General features: G+C 46.0%; 1 protein-coding gene across 3 annotated transcripts in view; it reads left to right on the plus strand.

Moving 5' to 3' along the window:
* The first annotated feature begins 489 nt into the window (after positions 1-489).
* The window catches only part of LOC142365573 (zinc finger RNA-binding protein-like), a 60,169-nt gene continuing 37,770 nt past the window's right edge, over positions 490-22,888 (plus strand). For all 3 annotated transcript variants that reach the window (XM_075446455.1, XM_075446456.1, XM_075446457.1), the window contains exons 1-3: positions 490-570; positions 791-875; positions 20,346-20,628. In XM_075446455.1, the coding sequence (XP_075302570.1) occupies positions 534-570; positions 791-875; positions 20,346-20,628 (405 nt within the window). In that variant the 5' untranslated portion in view covers positions 490-533. The remainder of the gene's footprint in view (positions 571-790; positions 876-20,345; positions 20,629-22,888) is intronic.

Consider the following 22,888-nt stretch of genomic DNA (forward strand, 5'->3'; position numbering starts at 1 on the left):
AGCAGATGTAGCGGATGTAAAGTTATCACTTTAAGTCATCAGAATCATTGCACAATGGATGTAACTAAACTAAAGCAAGTCTTGGTTCTTTGTGAATAATTGGGAAGGTTGTAAGATAAGAGACTCCTAAATAATTCCACTCTAGACAGCTCGGCCTTGGGAGAGCAGATGCGCACAACCACGGAGATAAGGATGTTGCAAGATGACCATAAGACTGGAACAAAAAAAGCGCGCTCTTCTGCGGGCGGGCGTTAGGGGGCGTAGTCATCGGCCGGACTACAACTCCCAGCGGTCCCTCACATCTCGCGCGTGCGCACGGCCCTGATAGGGCCGCACTCCGTCGTTGTATGTGTGTAGGGGAGTGAGCGCGGCGGTGGGGAGAAGGAGCAGAAGCAGAGGGTGTGAGTGAGTGAGTGAGTGAGTGAGTGAGTGAGTGAGTGGGGGAGGGGAGGAGAGGAGGGAGGGGGGGGGGGAGGGTGAGGTGAGCTGAGCTGAGCTGAGCGTTCAGCCGTCGTTGTCGTCAGTTTGGACTCATGATTCCTATATGCCCGGTAGTTTCGTTCACCTATGGTAAGTAACGGCGCTCAGTGTTTATGTGTGTCCGTGTGCGCGGGGGGGCGGTGGTGAGGGGGAGGCGATGCGGCCCGTGCGCGGGAGCGGGGTCCTGAGGCGCCGTGTCTGACCTGGCGCTCGCGCGCTCTTTCTGCTTCTCCTCCTCTCTCCTCCTGCTGGGCCTCCTGTCATGGCCCCGACGGCCGCCGCCGCCGCCTCTTGGTTATCGTCGCCACAGTGCCCAGCCGGCTGGGAGAAGATGCCAAAATGGCCACCGGCAACTACTTTGGTTTCACCCATAGCGGGGCTGCTGCCCAGTATAGGTAACCGCCGCGACCCTTCCCTGCCCCACCCCGTCCCTCCCTTTCCTCTGTCCGGGTCCGGAGCCACCTCTCCCTCTGTGTCCCAGACCGCCATCTCCCCACCACCTCAGGGGTGAGTGCTCGGGACTGCTTCCATCTCCCGCCCCGTGTGGGTGCCTCTTCTGCACCCTGCTCCTCTGGGATGGTTGTGCTTGGGACCCTTCTGCTTGTCTGCCCCGCCTGCAGGTGTGTTTTCTTATCCTCCTGGTAAGGGCCTCCCTGTATCCCCAGTGGTGTGAGGGTGGGGAGGTGGAGCCGGGCACCGCAGAGGAGGAGAATCAGCGGCAGCATCAGGTCCCTAGGCCCTTAAATTAAAATGGCCACTTGCAGTCAACACTACCAGTGAGTTACCGTCTGCTGCCCCCGGGCCCTTCTCCTTCAGGGAAGATGGGGCTTGCTCCCCAAGTCATCCCCCTATGTCAGTGTGGGAAGACGGAATCCTTTTTAACATAGGTTAAAATTGCACAAGCCCAACCTATGGGAGACTGGATGGATGAGGGAAGAGCTGAAGCACCAGAAAACACAGGGGATTGTCTCATGCCACTGAAGCAATGTTATAATTAATGTTTCTTAGAAAGCAGAGAAGGTCCTTTTGGGGCCAGGCACCTTTTAAAAAGATATCCTACTTGGATATCTGAGACCAGGAGCAGGTCTTATAGTGGAGCTCAGGGACCTGTAACTGTACATCTTGTATAGACATACTGCCTTAAACTTTTGTATCTTTGTACTCTTTGTGCATCCAATTTGTGTATCAGAGTGTTAAAAAGTAATTGGTAGCATCTATTATCTCACTTTTTCTGAAATCAAATTACTTAATTTAGCAAAAAAATGATAGTCGGGAACATCTTCACATTTTTGGCTTGTATTGGAGTAGCACCTTGAAGTCCGCATTTGACTCTACGTTATTCATTTCATAGATCTGTAATGAAGACCTTCCTTGACTCCTAAGTCTTGATTAATGGGAAAAACAGAAGAACAAAGCAAATATATGAGGGGGTTATTAACAAAACGAACGTAGATGTGTGCTGCTGTTAACTAGCTAATCAAAATTGCATACCTGACATAGTTTCAGGAATATACATTTTCATTTACTCCAGTGTGTAATAGTTAAAGGAGAGGATTAAATTTAGCTTGTCGTCTTGTTCTTTTAACATTAGGTGCTCACAGTATGTTTATGTTTTACTTGACAGTTATAGTGAAATTTGAAACTGGGTTGTTGTGGGGTATGAAGGAGTTCTTATGTAGCATAGAGGATTTTTTTTTTTTTTGTAAGTAAATAAACAATCTTTAAGTGAATAATAAACTGAGATCCATATGTCTGCAATTTTGAAGTAGAAATTAATTTTTTAAAATTATTATTCCTTTTATTGTGAAGCTGAGGTGGTCTGTAGACTTAAGAACCTGAACAACTCATTTGAAATTTCCTTTTTAATTGCAATATAAAAATATATAAGTGGAATAAAGTTCAAGTTCAAAACTGTTTTCATAGTTAATCCTAAACGTGTTCTTGAGAAAATGGGAAAAATTGATTGAAAGAAGCTTTTTCTTTGCTATCACAAGCACAAGATACTATTTCATTTGCGTGTTGGTAAAAGACTCTGCATCCTATAAATGGTTTGTATATTTACCACATGTGAAAGTGAAGAGGCACAGCAATTGGTGTTGAAGCAGTCCTTTCATAAGAATGAATTTAATATTTGGAGCAGAAAACACAGGAGTCACTTAAAATGTCTGAAAGGGAGCTTACCTTCGTGAAGCAGATTTGGCAGGTCCTTAGTAGCTTGTTTATGGAGTGCTACAAAAAGTATATTCCACTCCAGCATGTTTGAGAAAGAGATGGTGGTGGCAGGGGAAGATAATAAAAGATTTAATATTGCAGCGAGTCCTCCAAGTTACCAGTTATCAGTTACCAGTGTTCAAAGTAACAGTTTATAGAATAACAAAATTCCTGTGTCATTAGAAACTAGGATAATAGAGAATACAAATGGATGTTCATCTGCATAATTAATACATAGGTGAGTCTCATAAATCTAAAACAACAAAAAAAATTCTGGCCACAGGACTAATCCACAGATTTTAAAAAAGTTGCTCAAAATAGTAAGTTGTTTTAGGAGGGAAAATCAGACATGAAACTGAAGACCTTATTTTTTGATACGTGCCATTTAGAAGTCCTAGTGCTGTAGTTTTTATAGCAAGTAACAGAAACTTTCATAATAAACACAGTATCAGTCATGGTTTTTTTGGGTTCTCTCGTGACAAAATGGCTGTCAAAAATTCTGATGCACTGGGAGAACTTTAGGCTGCAACTTTTAAAGGAATCTCAGTCAGTGCTCCCTAATGATAATATATAGAATCCTGTTGATTTCAGCACACACTTCAGCTAAGTGCAAAAAATCTGTGCAATTTTTTTTAGGATACAAGCCTTTCTTGGAATATCTCAAAGTATGAAACTGTTAAATCTTCAGCTGGAGACATGCAGAAGAAAAAAACCAAAACCAACTTTGCATCAGAAAGAGAGTCTAAATAGTTTCTAATTAAATAATTTCAAAGGAGAAAAATCTGCTATGCTAACTAAATATTTGAAAGGTGCTTGTAGTAAAGATTTTCCATATTTAATTCTAAATTTCTTGTAGACCAGTATAAACCCTGTTGGAATTCCAGTTTCTCAAAATGGCAATATTCTAATTTGCATTAATAGTTAAGGGACAATGTATTGGAGCTATTGGGTTCAAGGAAATAGCTTCTTAAAATCAACAATGGAAAAGATGATAAAGCTATTGCATAGAAATCATTGTCTTCCTGTGATTCTAGTTTATGTGTGGCTATGGTGGATCATTTAAATACTCCCTCATCCTTCACATGAAGGATAAATTTGTCCAAGGAATATAGTCTTAACATTAAATACTGATATTTGAAGCAGTTATAAAGGCCAGATTGGTAGTTGCTCAGATGTTAGATCTTGGACTTGGGAAATTCATGAGTAGTGTGTGTAGAAGCTGATAACATATTTGCTGTTGTAACAGTGTAAGCAGTATACTTCCCTGAATAGATAAGAAAGAGAATAGATGTCTGTTTTTATTAGTTCATAAATACTAGTTTTCATAAAGCAAATTTGAAATCTTAACTTGTTTCATATTTAGTCAAAGGCAGAAAAAGAGCGAAGTGCCATTTTAAACCTGTAAATAATGAATTAGAAGCATTCTTGTTCCTTTCAGTATTGTCACTGCATAAAATTTCCTGCTGCCCCATTCGTTCAAAATTCTTTGTGTGCACTACCCAGTAATAACATCATGACTTAATTAGAGAAGCATTAGATTATGCAAATACTGATACAGGAAATTTCTCTGAATATTGCAATACCTTTGTACTTTCTGCTGGTGGTAGTATTGGGGCCTAAGATTATAAATCTGTATGCAATGCGTAACTCATCTGTTACTTATTTAAGTAACTGTATTAATCCATCTGTTTAGGAGCCTGTAATAAATGTGGAATTTGGTGATACTAGTCCTCTTTGTGTGTGTGCGCGCACTTTGTAGGCCACCTGAACCACTGTGTGCCTATTCAGTTTGAAATGAACAACCTAATATTGGCTTGTCTTTCATGTGTAAAAAATATTAGCATTCTTTATTCAGTGCTGGAGAAGAGGCGTAGTTATGCTTTTATTTTAAAGTTGGCTGACTGAAATGTGGGGATGCTGATGGAGAGATAGGGACGTTGAGAAATGTTTGGACAGAACTGTGCGAATGTGGTTAAATTAACCTTGTCTTAAGATTTTGGTTTGTGTTAAGATTTTTGGTTTCTGTTAAGATAAAGAATTTTTGAGTGTCTGAGTTTGATCTTCGTGATGTTCATACTATGTCCCTGCTCTAATGAGACAGGTCACAGATGGGAGATTCTTGGGTAGTTAGGAGTGATTTGTTAACTTTGAATTGCTATCAAGTAGTGTGAATATTACTGTGTGATGAGCCTTCACAGATAAAGGCAATTGTAGCAGTTAGGGTCCAGAGCCAATCATAGTGCCTGTGAGTTTAGGTTAAGATGCAGTCTTCTAGGCAGCCATATGGAAGCGAACTATTGCAATTATAGCTAGTTTGGCATTCAAGTGCAGTGCACAATGTTACAGGATATTTGAGACTGGTGCAGAACAGCAAAGGAAGGCGAAATGCTGTGGATGGGTAAGTTGGCTATTGAGAATTCTTTGGGGGTGCAGTGGTTTTTTCACATTGCTAGTACTTCTAATTAACTTTTTTTTTTGTCTTCAGTGTCTGCCCCAGTTGCCTCTTCTTCAGTTAGATACTGGTTTCAAAAGTATTCAGTCTTTCAGAGATGTTAGGGCTGTAATCCACACAGGCCTACTAGCTCAAGCTTAAAATATTACTAAACATAATTCAGACTTGTACTAATGGACAACAGGAAGATAGGGACAATACTGAGTAGGACTTAAGGCTTACTCTGAAGTGAAAATGTGCCACTAGACTTGAATAAATGTTTTTCTTAACATAAGTTTATCTTACAGTATTGTGTTATATGCACCCCATTTTAAAATGCATGGATAATGAAAGCAATCATAGTTTTATCATAGGATGGATATACATATATCATAGTGTAAAAACTCCAAATGCTTTCTTTCTGTGAATTTTACACCCATGCTATCTGGAGTTGCATCGCATCTTAAAGGATATGCATTTTTAGCATATGGGAATTCACTGAATATAATTGAGTTGCATGGTGCTGATTCTCCTTTGTTCAATCTATGTTACTCTTAAGTGCTGTCTTAAACATGCTGTTCTAGCTTATTTAATGTACACAAGAAGCCTCCAGTAAGTTACTGCTGTTTATAAAAAGATTTTGATAGGCTTATTTTCAAATCTATGAAGTCTCACTCTCAAAGGAGATATGGCAACGTTAGAAAGGCAATAAGGGCCTCTGGGTTTGTTAATATGGGCTGTATGCCAGTATTGCAGTTGACTAATGATGGGGAGACAGAGGAAGTGGTGGTAACTGGGGAGGAAAGATGCCTCACTAGTCAGAGGAACCTTTGTCATTTTTTAGAGGGAAGTCTGCCAACTAGTTTAAATTTGCAACAGGCACATGTCTTTAGGAACCGAGCACTTGGGGAAGCTTTTCTGTAACTGTTATAGGGAACATCCTCTGTAGTTGTAACCTCAAAATGGATTGGTGGTTGTAGGTTTAACTCTGGGCTGTTGAATTATGTATAAATAACAAAATAAATAACAGATATAAATATATCTAATTTATATAGTTATCTATATAAATAACTTAATATAACTTAAATAACTTATTTATAAATAAATAGAACTTTTAATTCCATTTCGAAGACTGCACAGCTTTAAACAAACCTGCAAATGATGAAAAATTTACATCAGACTTCATCCACTTATCTCACGCCACTCACATGAAGAACGCCCCACTGAGCTCAAAAGAAACATGCACAATACAAAAATGTAAACGTATGCTCAAGCCTTTGCAGGTTCGATGGCTTGTCACTCTTATCTTTAAAGAGGACCCAGGGAATTACAGGCCAGTCAGCCTCACCTTGATCCCTGGGAAGGTGATGGAGCGGCTAATCCTGAAAACCATTTCCTTGCACATTAAGGACAAGAAAATCATCATCAGTAGCCAGCACGGCTTCACCAAGGGGAAGTTGTGCTTGATCAACTTGGTAAACTTCTGCGATGAAATCACCAGCCTGGTAGATGAGGGGAGAGCAGTTGATATTGTCTACCTGGACTTTAGTAAGGCCTTTGACACAGTCTCACCATAATATCCTCATAGACAAGCTGTTGATGTATGGGCTGGATAAGCATACAGTGAGGTGGATTGAAAGCTGGCTGAATGGCAAGGCCCAGAGGGTGGTGATCAGTAGAATGAAACCTAGTTGGAGGCTAGTAACTAGCAGTGTACCCCAGGGGTCAATACTGGGTCCGGTCCTGTTTAACATCTTCATTAATGATCTGGATGATGGGGCAGAGTGTACCCTCAGCAAGTTTGCTGATGACACAAAACTGGGAGCAGTGGCCGAGTTGCACTGCCATCCAGAGAGAGAGAGATCTCAACAGGCTGGAGAAATGGGCTGACAGGAACTTCATGAAGTTCAACAGGGGGAAGTGCAAAGTCCTGCACCTGGGGAGGAACAACCCCATGCACCAATATATGCTGGTGGTCACCCAGCTGGAAAGCAGCTTGGCAGAAAAGGACCTGGGGGGTCCTGGTGAACACCAAGTTGAACTTGAGCCAACAATGTGCCCTTGCAGCAAAGAAGGCGAGTGGCATCCTGGGCTGCATTAAACACAGTATTGCCAGCAGGTCGAGGGAGCTGATCCTTCTTCTCGAAGCCAGCACTGGTGAGGCCACACCTGGAGTCCTGTGTCCAGTTCTGGGCTCCCCAGTACAAGAGAGTCATAGAATCAAAGGTTGGAAAAGACCTCTAAGATCATCAAGTCCAACCGTCAATCCACAACCACTATGCCTAATAAGCCATATCCCAAAGTGCCACATCTACACATTTTTTAAACACCTCAGGGGATGGGGACACCACCACCTCCCTGGACAGCCTATTCCAAGGCCTGACCACTCTTTCAGTAAAGACATTTTTCCTAATATCCAATCTAAACCTCCCCTGATGCAACTTGAGGCCATTCCCTCTCATCCTATCGCTAGTTACTTGGGAGACCAACACCTGCCTCACTACAGCCTCCTTTCAGGTAGTTGTAGAGAGCAATAAGGTCCCCCCCTCAGCCTCCTCTTCTCCAGACTAAACAGCCCCAGTTCCCTTAGCTGCTCCTCGCAAGACTTGTTCTCTAGACCCCTCACCAGCCTCGTTGCTCTGCTCTGGACACACTCCAGCAACTCAATGTCTTTCTTGTAGTGAGGGGCCCAGAACCGAACATAGTACTCGAGGTGCGGCCTCACCAGTGCCGAGTACAGGGGCACGATCACCTCCCTACTCCTGCTGGCCACGCTATTCCTGATACAAGCCAGGCTGCCGTTGGACATACTGGAGAGCCCAATAAAGAGCCACAAAGATGATGAAGGGGCTGGAGCCTCTCTCCTATGAGGAAAGGCTGAGAGAGCTGGGACTGTTTAGCCTAGAGATGAGAAGGCTCAGATGGCATATTATTAATCTATATAAATACCTGAAGGGTGGGTGCAAAGAGGACAGAGCCAGGCTCTTTTCAGTAGTGCCCAGTGACGGGACCAGAGGCAATGGGCACAAAGTGAAACACAGGAGGTTCCTTCTGAACATCAGGAAATGCATTTTCTTTCTTCTTTTTTTTTTTTTTTTTTTTTTTTTACCTATGAGGGTGACTGAGCACTGGCACAGGTTGCCCAGGGAACTTGTGGAGTCTCCCTCCTTGGAGACATTCAAAAGCTGTCTGGACGTGGTTCTGGGCAACTGGCTCTAGGTGGCTCTGTTTGAGCAGGACTGGACCCCCAGATGACCTCCAGAGGTCCCTTCCAATCTCAACCATTCTGTGATTGTTTCATGTTGAATAAATTTTCACTAAAATAACTAAAATAGTTAAAAAATAATCCACGTTTTCATATCAATACCTCCTCCACATAGTCATGGCCCACTGGCTGGACATCACTTTGCAAGGCAGCAAGAGTCGTAGGAGTCACCGGTTCAGTTGCTGTGTCTGGTTTTACTTCCTGTGTTTGTACTGTAGCAGCAGTTGTTGTTTTAACACTTTCAGCTAATTTCATTTCTTCCAGTTTACTTCCTGTTGTCTGAAGTTTATTACCACCTACAAATCAAAAAAATTAAATCATTAACTTTCATAAAATGAGAATATGATTACACATGATGTGCAAACTGAAAACTTTATTTGCAAATATCAATGGTCTGGCCAAAGCATTATCAGTCTTTTAAAATGCGTTAAAACATAAACAATTTTTAAATCCAATTAAAGTTTTTTTAACAAGTTTAACAAAATGTTATTTAAACAGTTTTTTATTTTAGCAAGAAAAACTTTTGCTTTATATAGTTACAATTTTCATTATTGTGATGATGATAGGGGGTGAGAGGAGTGATCAAGTGGCTGTGTCGTGCTTGGTTGCTGGCTGGGGTTAAACCATGACAGGCTGTTAACTAGAGTTGAATAAAATCAATGTTTTGATAATAAAGGAAATGGTATAGGTATTGAGCTGTCCATTGTGTGCAAATGAGTATAGAGAGGTAGATACAGAGCATATATTTACATCACTGTTATAGACACTTGCAGTTATGTTGTGATATATACTGAGGAAAACGTTGTAGAATTTGACTGGATTTCAATCAGGTAGTGAGAATAAATGTGAAGATGAAAAAAGCAGTAAGGGTATATTGAAGACATGAGGATATTCATCTCTGAGATGAGTTATTGATGGTATATGGTTTAGCTATTGTTATAGTTTGGCTGCGGCCCGCAACAAAAGCGCCACGTGGCCGCCCCTCCCCCTGCCGGGGTGCAGAGGACAATGGAAAGAAACAGGCAAAAACTGGTGGGTCGGGATAAGGACAGTTTAACAGAACAGCAAACAAAGGGAACAGTAACAACAACAATACAGATAAGCGGAATACACAAAACAAAACAGCAGAACACAGAGAGCCATTCTCACCGCCCGCCGCCGCTGCGCGATCCCGAGCCACGACTGACTTCCCGCCGCCCAGCTCCCCCCAACCAGAATCCAGCATGACAGCACATGATATGGAATACCCTGCTCTGTTTGGCCAGGTTGGGTCAGCCCGCCCGGCTGTGCCCCTTCCTGGACTCTGGTGAAAATTAACCCTGTCCTGGCCGAACCCAGGGCATTATCCACCCCTTATTCCATACCATCTACGTCATGCCCAGGTCCCCCATTGTGCAGTTGATCACCACCACTTCTCCTGTCTCCAGATATCATTCCCTTAGTCCATGGATCATCACTGTAAAGTGTCTGTTGAGTTCATTTAATCCATGACTTTGGGCTCCATCTGTCGTAACGGTCTTCCATGGCAGGAGAGGTGATGTGTGGTGATGAGCAGTCGCTTTGTGCATCTGGAGCTTGAGGCCGATGTATCTGGCCCGTGCCCACAGTCTGCAGGTTGGAGATGTTGATCTTGATGAAGTTGCTGGGTGCCAGTTGTTGAAAACCAGGTCCAGTCCCATCATCGCTGTGCTCTGCTAGGGTTCATCAAAAAGTCCAACCTTCCTTAATCTGGACGATTCTTACTATGCTACTACTGGTATAACATAGAACAATTATAACAGTGATAACAGACAGTGACAGGGTTATTTAACAATTAACTTTATACAATTTATTTATGGACTATTCTCACCCAAATTCAAATCCCCATGAGGTACACATCGGACTTCCCTATCCTTCCGCATTACCCACCAGGTACACCCAGGTCCTTGAGCAAAAGCAATCCCGCGGACGGGTTTGCCTTTGCCCGAGGCAGGACTAACCCAGACTGTCTTCCCTAACATGTTCCGCATGTGCACTACGGGGACTTTATCCCCTTCCACGGGGCGCTGAGGTTTTGACTGGGCAGGACCAGCCCGGTTGGTGGATCCTCTGGTGTTAACCAACCAGGTGGCCTTTGCTAAATGAGTATCCCAGTTTTTGAAAGTCCCACCTCCCATTGTTCTCAAAGTGGTTTTTATCAGCCCATTGTACCGTTCAATTTTTCCCGAGGCTGGTGCATGGTAGGGGATGTGATACACCCACTCGATACTGTGTTCTTTGGCCCAGGTGTCTATGAGGCTGTTATGAAAGTGAGTCCCGTTGTCCGACTCAATTCTTTCGGGGGTGCCATGTCGCTATAGGACTTGTTTTTCCAGGCCCAGGATGGTGTTCTGGGTAGTGGCATGGGGCACAGGATAGGTTTCCGGCCATCCGGTGGTGGCCTCCATCATTGTGAACACATAGCGCTTGCCTTGGTGGGTTTGTGGCAGTGTGATGTAGTCAATCTGCCAAGCCTCCCCATAATTATATTTTAGCCATTGTCCTCCATACCACTGAGGCTTTACCCGCTTGGCTTGCTTGATTGCAGCGCATGTTTCACATTCATGGATAACCTGTGCGATGGTGTCCATGGTCAAGTCCACCCCTTGGTCATGAGTCCATCTGTATGTCGCGTCTCTTCCTTGGTGGCCCGAGGTGTCATGGGCCCACCGAGCTATAAAGAGTTCACCCTTATGTTGCCAGTCCAGATCCACCTGAGCCACTTCAATCTTGGCAGCCTGATCCACCTGGTGGTTGTTTTGATGTTCTTCAGTGGCCCGACTCTTAGGGACGTGGGTGTCCACGTGACGCACTTTCACAACCAGCTGCTCCAGCCGGGCAGCAATATCTTGCCACAATGGGGCAGCCCAGATAGGTTTGCCTCTGCGCTGCCAGTTGTTCTTCTTCCATTGCTGCAGCCACCCCCACAAGGCATTGGCCACCATCCAGGAGTCGGTGTCAAGATAGAGCACTGGCCACTTCTCTCAAATGGCGATGTCTAAAGCCAGCTGGATGGCTTTCACCTCTGCAAACTGGCTGGACTCACCTTCTCCCTCTGCAGTTTCTGCGACTTGTTGTGTAGGGCTGCATACAGCAGCCTTCCACCTCCTCTGCTTCCCCACAATGCGACAGGACCCATCCGTGAACAGGGCATACTGTTTCTCATCTTCTGGCAGCTGGTTATACAGTGGGGCCTCTTCAGCATGTGTCATTTCCTCCTCTGGGGACACTCCAGAATCTTTGCCTTCTGGCCAGTCCATGATTACCTCCAGAATTCCTGGGCAACTGGGGTTTCCCATTTGGGCTTGCTGTGTGATGAGGACGACCCACTTCCTCCATGTAGCCTCGGTGGCATGATGCGTAGAGGGGACCCATTATACAGCAGGACGGCTACGACTTGGTTGCCATCACAGAAACGTGGTGGGACAACTCGCATGACTGGCATGCTGTCATAGATGGCTACAGACTCTTTAGGAAAGACAGACCAACAAGGAGAGGTGGGGGAGTTGCTCTATATGTGAGGGAGCAACTGGAATGCATTGAGCTTGGCCTGGGGGCAAGTGAAGAAGGAGTTGAAAGCTTGTGGGTTAGAATTAAGGGACAGGCTCACACGGGTGACATTACGGTGGGTGTATACTATAGGCCACCTGACCAGGAGGAGGAGGTTGATGAGGCCTTCTACAGGCAGCTGCAAGCAGCCTCCCAGTCACAGGCCCTGGTTCTCATGGGGGACTTCAACCACCCTGACATCAGCTGGGAAGACCATACAGCTAGGCAGGCGCAATCCAGGAGGTTCCTACAGAGCATCGATGATAACTTTCTGATGCAAGTGGTGGAGGAACCAACAAGGAAAGGCGCGCTGCTGGACCTTGTGTTAACAAACAAGGAGGGACTGGTGGAGGATGTGAAGGTTGGAGGTAGACTCGGCTGCAGTGACCATGAAATGGTCGAGTTCAGGATCCTGCGTGGAGGAAGCAGGGCGATAAGCAGGATCAAAACCCTGGACCTCAGGAGGGCTGACTTTGCCCTCTTCAAGGAGCTACTGGGAGGAATCCCGTGGGCCAGGGCTCTCGAAGGCAGGGGGGTCCATGAGTGCTGGTCGCTTTTTAAACAACACTTCTTCCATGCACAGGAGCAATGCATCCCCCTGAGAAAGAAATTTAGCAAAGGAGGCAGGAGACCTGCATGGTTAAACAAGGAGCTTCTAGCGGAGATCAGGCAGAAGAGAAAGGTGCATAGAATGTGGAAAGAGGGACAGGCCACTTGGGAAGAGTACAGAAACGTGGTGAGAGCATGCAGGGATGCGACGAGGAAGGCCAAGGCTCACCTGGAATTGAAGCTGGCAAGGGATGTCAAAAACAACAAGAAGGGCTTCTTCAACTACATCAGCAGCAAAAGGAAGGCTAGGGACAACGTGGGGCCGCTGCTGAATGAGGAGGGTGTCCTGGTGACGGAGGATGCGGAGAAGGCAGAGCTAATGAATGCCTTCTTTGCTTCAGTCTTCAGTGCTAAGACTGGCCCTCAGGAATCCCAGGCCCCGGAGGTAAGAGATGAAGCCTACAAAGAGAACGACTTTCCCTTGGTCGAGGAGGACTGTGTGAGGGATCGCTTAAGCGATCTGGACGTCCACAAATCCATGGGCCCCGATGGAATGCACCCACGAGTGCTGAGGGAGCTGGCGGATGTCATTGCTGAGCCACTCTCCATCATCTTTGAGAGGTCCTGGAGGACAGGAGAGGTGCCCGAGGACTGGAGAAAGGCCAATGTCACTCCAATCTTCAAAAAGGGCAAGAAGGAGGACCCAGGGAACTACAGGCCGGTCAGCCTCACCTCCATCCCGGGAAAGGTGATGGAGCAGCTTATCCTGGAGGCCATCATGAAGCAAGTGGAAGAAAAGAAGGTTATCAGGAGTAGTCAGCATGGATTCACCAAGGGGAAATCATGCCTGACCAATCTGATAGCTTTCTATGATGACATGACTGGCTGGGTAGATGAAGGGAGAGCCATGGATGTTGTCTACCTAGACTTCAGCAAGGCTTTCGACACAGTCTCCCATAATATCCTCCTAGGGAAGCTCAGGAAGTGTGGGCTGGATGAGTGGTCGGTGAAGTGGATAGAGAACTGGCTGAATGGCAGAACTCAGAGGGTTGTCATCAGCGGCGCTGAGTCTAGTTGGAGGCTGGTGACAAGTGGTGTCCCCCAGGGGTCAGTACTGGGCCCAGTCTTGTTTAACTTCTTCATCAACGACCTGGATGAAGAGTTAGAATGTACCCTCAGCAAGTTTGCTGATGACACCAAACTGGGAGGTGTGGTAGATACACCAGAAGGCTGTGCTGCCATTCAGCGTGACCTGGATAGGCTGGAAAGTTGGGCAGAGAGGAACCTGATGAGGTTCAACAAGGGCAAGTGCAGGGTCCTGCACCTGGGGAGGAACAACCTCATGCACCAGTACAGGCTTGGGGTGGACCTGCTGGAGAGCAGCTCTGCGGAGAGGGACCTGGGTGTCCTGGTGGACGACAGGTTAACCATGAGCCAGCAGTGTGCCCTGGCTGCCAAGAAAGCCAATGGGATCCTGGGGTGCATCAAGAAGAGTGTGGCCAGCAGGACAAGGGAGGTTCTCCTTCCCCTCTACACTGCCCTGGTGAGGCCTCATCTAGAGTACTGTGTCCAGTTCTGGGCTCCCCAGTTCAAGAAAGATGAAGAGCTACTGGAGAGAGTCCAACGGAGGGCTACGAGGATGGTGAGGGGACTGGAGCATCTCCACTACGAGGACAGGTTGAGGGAACTGGGCTTGTTCAGCCTGAAGAAGAGAAGGCTGCGAGGGGACCTTATAAATGCTTACAAATATCTGAAGGGTGGGTGTCAGGAGGATGGGGCCAAGCTCTTTTCAGTGTTGTCCAGTGACAGGACAAGGGGCAATGGGCACAAACTGAGGCACAGGAAGTTCCGTCTGAACATGAGGAACAACTTCTTCCCTCTGAGGGTGACGGAGCACTGGAACAGGCTGCCCAGGGAGGTTGTAGAGTCTCCTTCTCTGGAGATATTCAAGACCCGCCTGGACAAGATCCTGTGCAGCCTACTGTAGGTGACCCTGCTTTGGCAGGGGGGTTGGACTAGATGACCCACAGAGGTCCCTTCCAACCCCTACTATTCTGTGATTCTGTGATTCTGTGATTCTCTTTGAACATCCAGCCCAGGACCGGCAATCGTGGTGCTAGGAGGAGCTGTGCTTCAGTGCCGACCACTTCTGAAGCAGCTCGAACGCCTTCATATGCTGCCAGAATCTCTTTTTCAGTGGGAGTATGGCGGACCTGAGATCCTTTGTATCCCCGGCTCCAAAACCCCAGGGGTCGACCTCGAGTCTCCCCTGGTTCTTTCTGCCAGAGACTCCAGGTTGGGCCATTCTCCCCGGCTGCGGTGTAGAGCACGTTTTTAACATCTTGCCCTCACCGGACTGGACCAAGGGCTATAGCATGAACTATTTCTTGTTTCATTTGTTGAAATGCCTGTCGTTGCTCAGGGCCCCATTCAAAATCATTCTTCTTCTGGGTCACATGGTACAGAGGACTTACAATCTGGCTGTAATTTGGGATGTGCATCCTCCAAAAACCCACAACATCGAAGAAGGCTTATGCTTCCTTTTTGCTGCTTTGTGGAGACATAGCTGCTATTTTGTTGATGACATCCATTGGGATTTGACGGTGCCCATCCTGCCATTTTATTCCCAAAAACTGGATCTCTTGCGCAGGTCCCTTGACTTTACTTCGCTTAATGGCGAAACCGGCTTTCAGAAGGATCTGAAGTATTTTCTCCCCTTTCTCAAAAACTTCCTCCGCTGTGTCGCCCCATACAATGATGTCATCGATGTACTGCAGATGTTCTGGAGCTTCACCCTTTTCCAGTGCAGTCTGGATTAGTCCATGGCAAATGGTGGGACTGTGTTTCCACCCCTGGGGCAGTCGATTCCAGGTGTACTGGACGCCCCTCCAGGTGAAAGCAAACTGTGGCCTGCACTCTGCTGCCAAAGGGATGGAGAAGAAAGCATTGGCGATGTCAATTGTAGCATACCACTTGGCTGCCTTTGACTCCAGCTGATATTGAAGTTCTAGCATGTCTGGCACAGCAGCACTCAGCGGTGGTGTGACTTCATTCAGGCCACGGTAGTCTATAGTCAGTCTCCACTCTCCAGTAGATTTTCTCACTGGCCATATGGGACTATTAAAGGGTGAGTGAGTTTTGGTGATCACTGCTTGACTCTCCAGCTGGCACCGTTGTGGTCGCGATTGGCACCTGTTGTTCTTCAACCCTCAGCAACCCCACAATGGAAGGATCCTCCGAGAGACCAGGCAAAATGGACAGCTGTTTAATTTCTTCCGTCTCCAAAGCAGCTATGCCAAAAGCCTACCGATACCCCTTTGGGTCCTTGAAATACCCTCTCCTAAGATAGTCTATCCCAAGGATGCACGGAGCCTTGGGGCCTGTTACAATGGGGTGCTTCTGCCACTCCTTCCCAGTGAGGCTCACTTCAGCCTCCAGTACACTCAGCTCTTGGGACCCCCCTGTCACTCCCGAAATGCAAATGGACTCTGACCCTTTGAAATCTGATGGCATTAGAGTACACTGTGCACCAGTGTCCACTAGAGCTTTATACTCTTGTGGATCTGACATGCCAGGCCACTGAATCCACACCGTCCAATAAACCCGGTTGTCCCTTTCCTCCACCTGGCTGGAGGCAGGGCCCCTCTAATCCTGGTCAGAGAATTTGCTGCTCACTTGCTGTAAGAATGACTTGGAGGTCCCTTCCAGAGGATCGGAATGAAGATCAACCTGTCTACCTGGTCTGGAGAGCTGGCTGCTTGAAACTGGAGTGGCATTTTTCCTATCAGAATCCCCTTTGGTGATTGTTTTACCCTGCAACTCACGCACTCGTGCCTCTAGACTTGAGGTGGGTTTTACATCCCACTTCCTCATGTCCTCTCCGTGGTCAGGCAGGTAAAACCACAGGGTGCCCCGTGGTGTATAGCCTCTATATTCTCTCTCCTGTGCAGAGAAACGCTTGCCCCTAATAGCTGAGATGCTGGGCTGTACAGCTAGAGAGTAGGACATGCTGTCTTTGAGTCGCTGGATCTTCTGGGACATTTTCTCCACAGCTGAAACGAGGGAGGAAGAGAGGCTTTCCTCATATTGCCGGAGTCTGACAGCCACCTCATCCACTGTTGGTGCCTCTTTACTTTTCCAGTCTACTACTGCCAGTGAGTTGGCATATGAGGCTGGTGTGCTTCGTACAAACTTCCGCCACATGGATTGTGTGCACTGGACTTCATCTGGGTCTGTGGGTACCTGCTCATCGTCTGTGTCACAGTAAACCAGCTCCCGCACAGCTAATTCCCTCAAGTACTGAATACCCCTTTCCATATTGGTCCACTTGCCAGGATAGCATACAACATCCTCACTGAAGGGGTACCTCTCCCTCACTCCTGAGAGAAGTCTCCTTCAGAGGCTGAGGACTTGTTCCTTTTTCCCAATGGCCTTGTCAATGCCCCCTTCCCTGGCCAGGGATCTCAGCTGCTTGTCTTCCTTGCCCTCTAATTCCAAGCTGCTGGCCCCGTTATCCCAGCACCGCAGCAGCCAGGTGACAATGTGCTCCCCTGGGTGGCGGCTGAAATCTTTCCGCATGTCTCGCAGCTCGCTCAGGGACAGGGACCGGGTGATGATCTCTGTGTCTGTCTCCCGCGATGACCCTGGCTCATCGTCATCCCTCCCGGAGCGATCTGATTTCTTTGCGTCTTTCTTTAGTTTTACAGGGGAACTGCAACCGGCACAGGTTGGTCATTGGGCTCAGTCGCGATGCCTGCAGCTGGAGCTGGGGCTGAAGCAGCTGCCGCATCCACAGGGGAAACCGGGGCCGCCCCTGCGGCCGTTGCAGTGGCAGCGGTGGTGCCGGTTGGGGGGGCTGTGACTGCCTGCTGGGCTGGAGGGGCTGCAGGGCCAGCTTGGGGGGCAGCGCCAGTCGCAGTGCCTGCCGCTTCGCTTCCCCCCCTTTCCCCTTTAGAGCTCTGAATCAGGTTGAACATGGCTCGATAGGTGCGGGCCAGACCCCAGCACATTGCGGTGATTTGTGTCTCTCTCGAGTTCCCAGGGTGGCAGCACTCTTTTTGCAGATATTTTACTAGTTTGTCCGGATTCTGTACTTGCTCAGGGGTGAGTTTCAAAGACACTGGGGATGCCCACTGCCCTAGACACCTGCCCGTGCTGTCCCACACACCCAGCCACTCAGAGCTATGCAGCCCCGGGGCAGATCTCTGCACAATGTTCTTAACTACTTGTTTAACCCTAAACAAAACCTGAAACTCCTTCAGGGGGCAGAACAACAGGAGTGTGCTGCCCTGAGCATCCCACAGGTACTCGAAATTCTCAAAAGCCATTAGGACCAGCCTGAAGGAGATAGGAGGCATGAAAGAGTGGGGGAAAGCATCCCCTCCGGTTTTTCCCTTAGATTGGGTTCGATTATTAATAAATTTTAAGACATAGAATCCGAGGTATGGAAATGACCGCAGTGCCACATGCAAATACAAGCCTAATCTCATACCCAGTGATGTTATCATATCATAAGTCGATATCATACAGTACAGCAAAATAGTCATCCTGATCTTTTTTCCAGTGATGATGAATAGCACAGCAATGAACACATAGTGCAAGTAAGGGTTCAGATGCCAGAGCCATTTGATCAGTCAGCAACATTTTTTACTGGCGACTATTTAACTAACACAGTAAATGCGTTTAATAAATTTTAATAAAATCTAAGAAAGCTGTTTTAACACACGCTGCTCAGCCCTTCTGTTATCCCCGCCCCAGGCTTGGGCGCCAAATTTAATGTTATAGTTTGGCTGCGGCTGGCAACAAAAGCACCAAGCGGCCCCCCCCCCCCCCCCCGCCAGGGTGCGGAGGAGAATGCAAAGAAACAGGCAGAAACTGGTGGGTCGGGATAAGGGCAGTTTAACAGAACAGCAAACAAAGGGAACAGTAACAACAACGATACAGATAAGGGGAATATACAAAACAAAAAACAGAATAATTTCAGAATAATCACTCAACCCCCATTTCATATCAATGTTCCAGATAGTGATATTTTGCCCAGTTCACTTTGTTTAAAAATAAAAATATTTATTGTAGGCTTTTAATCATAGTGCACAGTTAATTAAGCCTTTGAAGCCATAATTTTTTATTTCCACTGTTAATATTTACTCATTCTTAGTAAATAACCACATATTAATGTCCTACCTGAAAATTTAAGAGAAGCAGATTAGTCTCAGCATGTGCCTGGAAGATTGCCAGAGCTCTGGTAACAGGCTTCTTGCTTGATCTGACTATTCTTTTGATGCTTCTTGTTGTGAGGCAGTAGACTTTTGTATGAGTGAGTGGAGTCAGCTTTTATAATTCTAAATTTTTGTGGGAAAAGTCCCTTATCGGAGGTGTGTATTTGAAGTGTCTCTGCCTTTAAATTTAAGAGTTCTGAGCTACTTTTCATGGAAGTATTTAAAATCTCATTACTTTAATATGGTTTACTGAAAAACATCATGCCAAGTGCAAGTCAGTAATGAGCTCTCACAGAAAAGTAGTATTTTTCTTAATTTGACAGGTATGTCAATTTTATTGAAGAACTACTAAAACACTTAAAAACTTGTCAGTCATGAAAAGATAATAGTGTAAGACTTCTGTGTTATTTTGAATGAAAGACTTGGGTTCTTTTCAAGTAGTAGAACACAACAAACACCCCCCACCCCCCTTGCTAAGAAGAAAGCCGTCATCTTCATAATATGTCTGCATTCACAGAAACTTCAAAATCGTAGAATCATAGAATGGTTTGGGTTGGAAGGGACCTTAAAGATCATCTAGTTCCAACCCCCCTGCCGTGGACACAGGGACACTTTCCACTAGACCGGGTTGCTCAAAGCCTCATCCAACCTGGCCTTGAACACTTCCAGGGAGGGGGCATCCACAACTTCTCTGGGAAACCTGTTCCAGTGCCTCACCACTCTCACAGTAAAGGAATTTCTTCCTTATATCCATTACCCCTTGTCCTATCACTACATGCCCTTGTAAAAAGTCCCTCTCCAGCTTTCTTGTAGGCCCCCTTTAAGTACTGAAAGGCTGCTATAAGGTCTCCCCGCAGCCTTCTCTTCTCCAGGCTGAACAACCCTAACTCTCTCAGCCTTTCCTCACAGGAGAGGTGCTCCAGCCCTCTGATCATCACCGCTCCAGCAGGTCCATGTCTGTCCTATGCTGAGGACTCCAGAGCTGGACACAGGACTCCAGGTGGGGTCTCACCAGAACAGAGTGGCAGAATCCCCTTCCTCAACATGCTTGCCACACTTCTTTTGATGCAGCTCAGGATACAGTTGGCCTTCTGGGCTGCGAGCACACACTGCCCGGTCATGTTGAGCTTCTCATCCCCCAGTACCCCCAAGTCCTTCTCTTCAGGGCTGCTCTCAATCCCCTCATCCCCCAGCCTGCATTGATACCGGGGGTTGCCCTGACCCATGTGCAGGACCTTGCACTTGGCCTTGTTGAACCTCATGAGGTTCGCACGGGCCCACTTCTCCAGCTTGTCCAGGTCCCTCTGGATGGCATCCCTTCCCTCCAGCATGTCGACTGCACCACATATGTTGGTATCGTTGGTAAACTTGCTGAGGGTGCACTCAATCCCACTGTCCATGTTGCCAACAAAGATGTTAAATGGCATGAAATATAAAATGATATAGCCTTTTTAATGGGGGTGGAAGAGAGTTAATAAAAAACATTACAGTGTATGATAGCTGCTCCAGGTCTGTTTGTAGAACAGACAAGTATTAATCAAATCTGGGATTTTGAAATATTTAGGCATTATATGAGTATGTTGAATTAATCTAATTATTTACTTACTGTCTTTTTCCAATATAGCCAGCAGCCAGCTTCAGGTGTAGCCTATTCCCATCCAACTACAGTTGCAAGCTACACTGTCCACCAGGCACCAGTTGCTGCACACACCGTTACTGCGGCCTACGCTCCAGCAGCCGCTACAATTGCGGTAGCCAGGCCTGCTCCAGTAGCTGTTGCAGCTGCTGCAACAGCTGCTGCTTATGGAGGCTATCCTACAGCGCACACAGCTACAGATTATGGTTATACACAGAGGCAACAAGAAGCTCCACCACCACCACCTCCTGTCACTACGCAGAATTACCAGGTCTGTTAAAAAAAAAATTACTTGTGTGATTTTTAAATGATATGTTAAAAGGAAGGAGGCCTGTTTGGATAAGAGATTGTGACGATATTTATTTTTTTTTCTTCCATGAATCACAGTTTGAATGCAACTCAAATTACTTAGTAGCTAAAACTGATAGAATGTGAAGCGACTGCAGTCTCATATGGCGTGTATAGAGGATTATCAGCAGTAGTACTGTAGGAGCTAAGATTTAGGCATTCACACAATAAGCAATGAATTGACATTTATCTCCAAATGATTTTGTGAACTACTGTTGAAATACTTGTCTCAGCTAGCCTAAATGTTCAAATGTCATGCGGTAGCCTGAGTCATGGAACTGATTTAGATGAAAAAAAGTTCCAATAAAAATTTTTAGTGGGAGATGGAAATAGTTCCCTTGTCAAATTCCTGGGTGCCACAGGAGCTCTAGTACCAAACATAAGAGGACAGAAGATTAGCCTAGGAGAGGAACTGCCCTTTGGGTAGGTTTTGGGTACCCTTCGTGAGATCACTGCCTAACCTTGTGTGGCTACAGGCTTCTATAAAAGGGAACTGTTGTCTGTTTTCATCTTGCCCTGACCTTTGCTTGACACTTCCTTGCATTGAATCTAGCAGTTGTCAGCATTTGGGTGGGTCAGTTCAGGATAAGGATTCGACGGAAAACTAACCAACCAAAACAGGAGTAGCAGATTTCCACAGAATTGACAGACTTCTGCAGAATTTCTTTGGTTCTGCACGCTTGAAATGCCAATGCAAGAGATGAAGGTGGAATCGTGTAGAGCTGTGAGGAGAGATGTGATGGTACCTCAAACAACTTCCCATTTTTACTCTGGCTTAAATTTCGTATGAAACAACATCCTGTCAGTGACTTGTATTCCTCTTCAGTTCAGGAATAAAGAAACTTAGCAGTACAAATCAGAGTGCTGCATCAGTTTTGCAGTTGGAAGATTTCAGTCTGTAGAGGTTATCTTGGGACTTATCTAACATAAGTGTTTACTCCTGTTCAGTTTTTGAGAAAGAGTGAGAAATTGCAGTTTTTCCTGTCTGTCTGGATTCATACAATGCAAGTGTATATGCACATCAGTAATCCTAGCCCACTGGTTTCAATTAGACAGCTTAGATGCAGAAAGATGAGGGGTTTTACATGGCCAGATAGTTTCCAATTGGAAACGTGAGCTTTATTTGTATTTTTATCAGCGTTTTTGCTACATTAGCATTTGTTAGTCAGTCTTCAGTGGATATTTCTAGGTTGGTGTGTTTATGCACAAGAGTTATCAAACTCTTATGGCATGACTCATAGTTAAAATGTGCATTTACTATGAGACAGAGGACATTGAAATAGTATGGCCCTTGTAACAATTCTTTAACTTTTTAGTCCTAAACTTATCAAGGCATTATCTAGATTCTAATTAGTTTTTTTTTTGTTTAAAAGATCTATACTGTTGCTGTATGTTATAAATTCCTTTGTATGGCTTTTGTCATTTGTTACATATGGTAATGAATCAAAACATAGGAGTCCTTCCAGTAGCCTGTTTACTCATAATTATGAGATCATTAAATTAGTCAGTTATTAGATGCATTCAGACAGATAAGAGTCCCTTAAACTAAAGAAAAATACAAAGGTTGGACGGAAAATAGATTTAATTGTTATATTTCTTTGACATAAAAAGATATTGTATACATTAGTACATTTCAGCTACTGTAGTTCATGCCTTGCTACCCCTCAGTTGATCAACTCTCTACATTTTACCATAAATATGGTAAGGATGGGAGAATATATGTACATGTATATAGTGTCTTCCAAGCCCTCCCCTTCTAAGCTTGCTAACCATCTCCTGAGTTCTGGAGGTTTCAAATGGGCTACTTGCCTTGCCCTTATAAACTAGATATGGTTCCCAAATGGAACAGTTGATACACCAGTGTACTGGGTTTGCATGACATGATTTTGGTAGCAGGGGGGCTACAGGGGTGGCTTCTGTGAGAAGCTGCCAGAAGCTTCCCCCATGTTCGATAGAGCCAACGCCAGCTGGCTCCAAGACAGACCCACTGCTGGCCAAGGCGGAGCCAATCAGCAACGGTGGTAGCGCCTCTGTGATAACATATTTAAGGAGGGGGGGGGAAAACTGCAGGGGGGGAGAAGAGTGAGACTATGTGAGAGAAAGAACTCTGCAGACACCAAGGTCAGGGAAGAAGGAGGGGGAGGAGGTGCTTCAGGTGCCAGAGCAGAGATTCCTCTGCAGCC

The sequence above is a fragment of the Opisthocomus hoazin genome, chromosome W, assembly GCF_030867145.1.
Source record: "Opisthocomus hoazin isolate bOpiHoa1 chromosome W, bOpiHoa1.hap1, whole genome shotgun sequence".
Classification (NCBI taxonomy): domain Eukaryota; kingdom Metazoa; phylum Chordata; class Aves; order Opisthocomiformes; family Opisthocomidae; genus Opisthocomus; species Opisthocomus hoazin.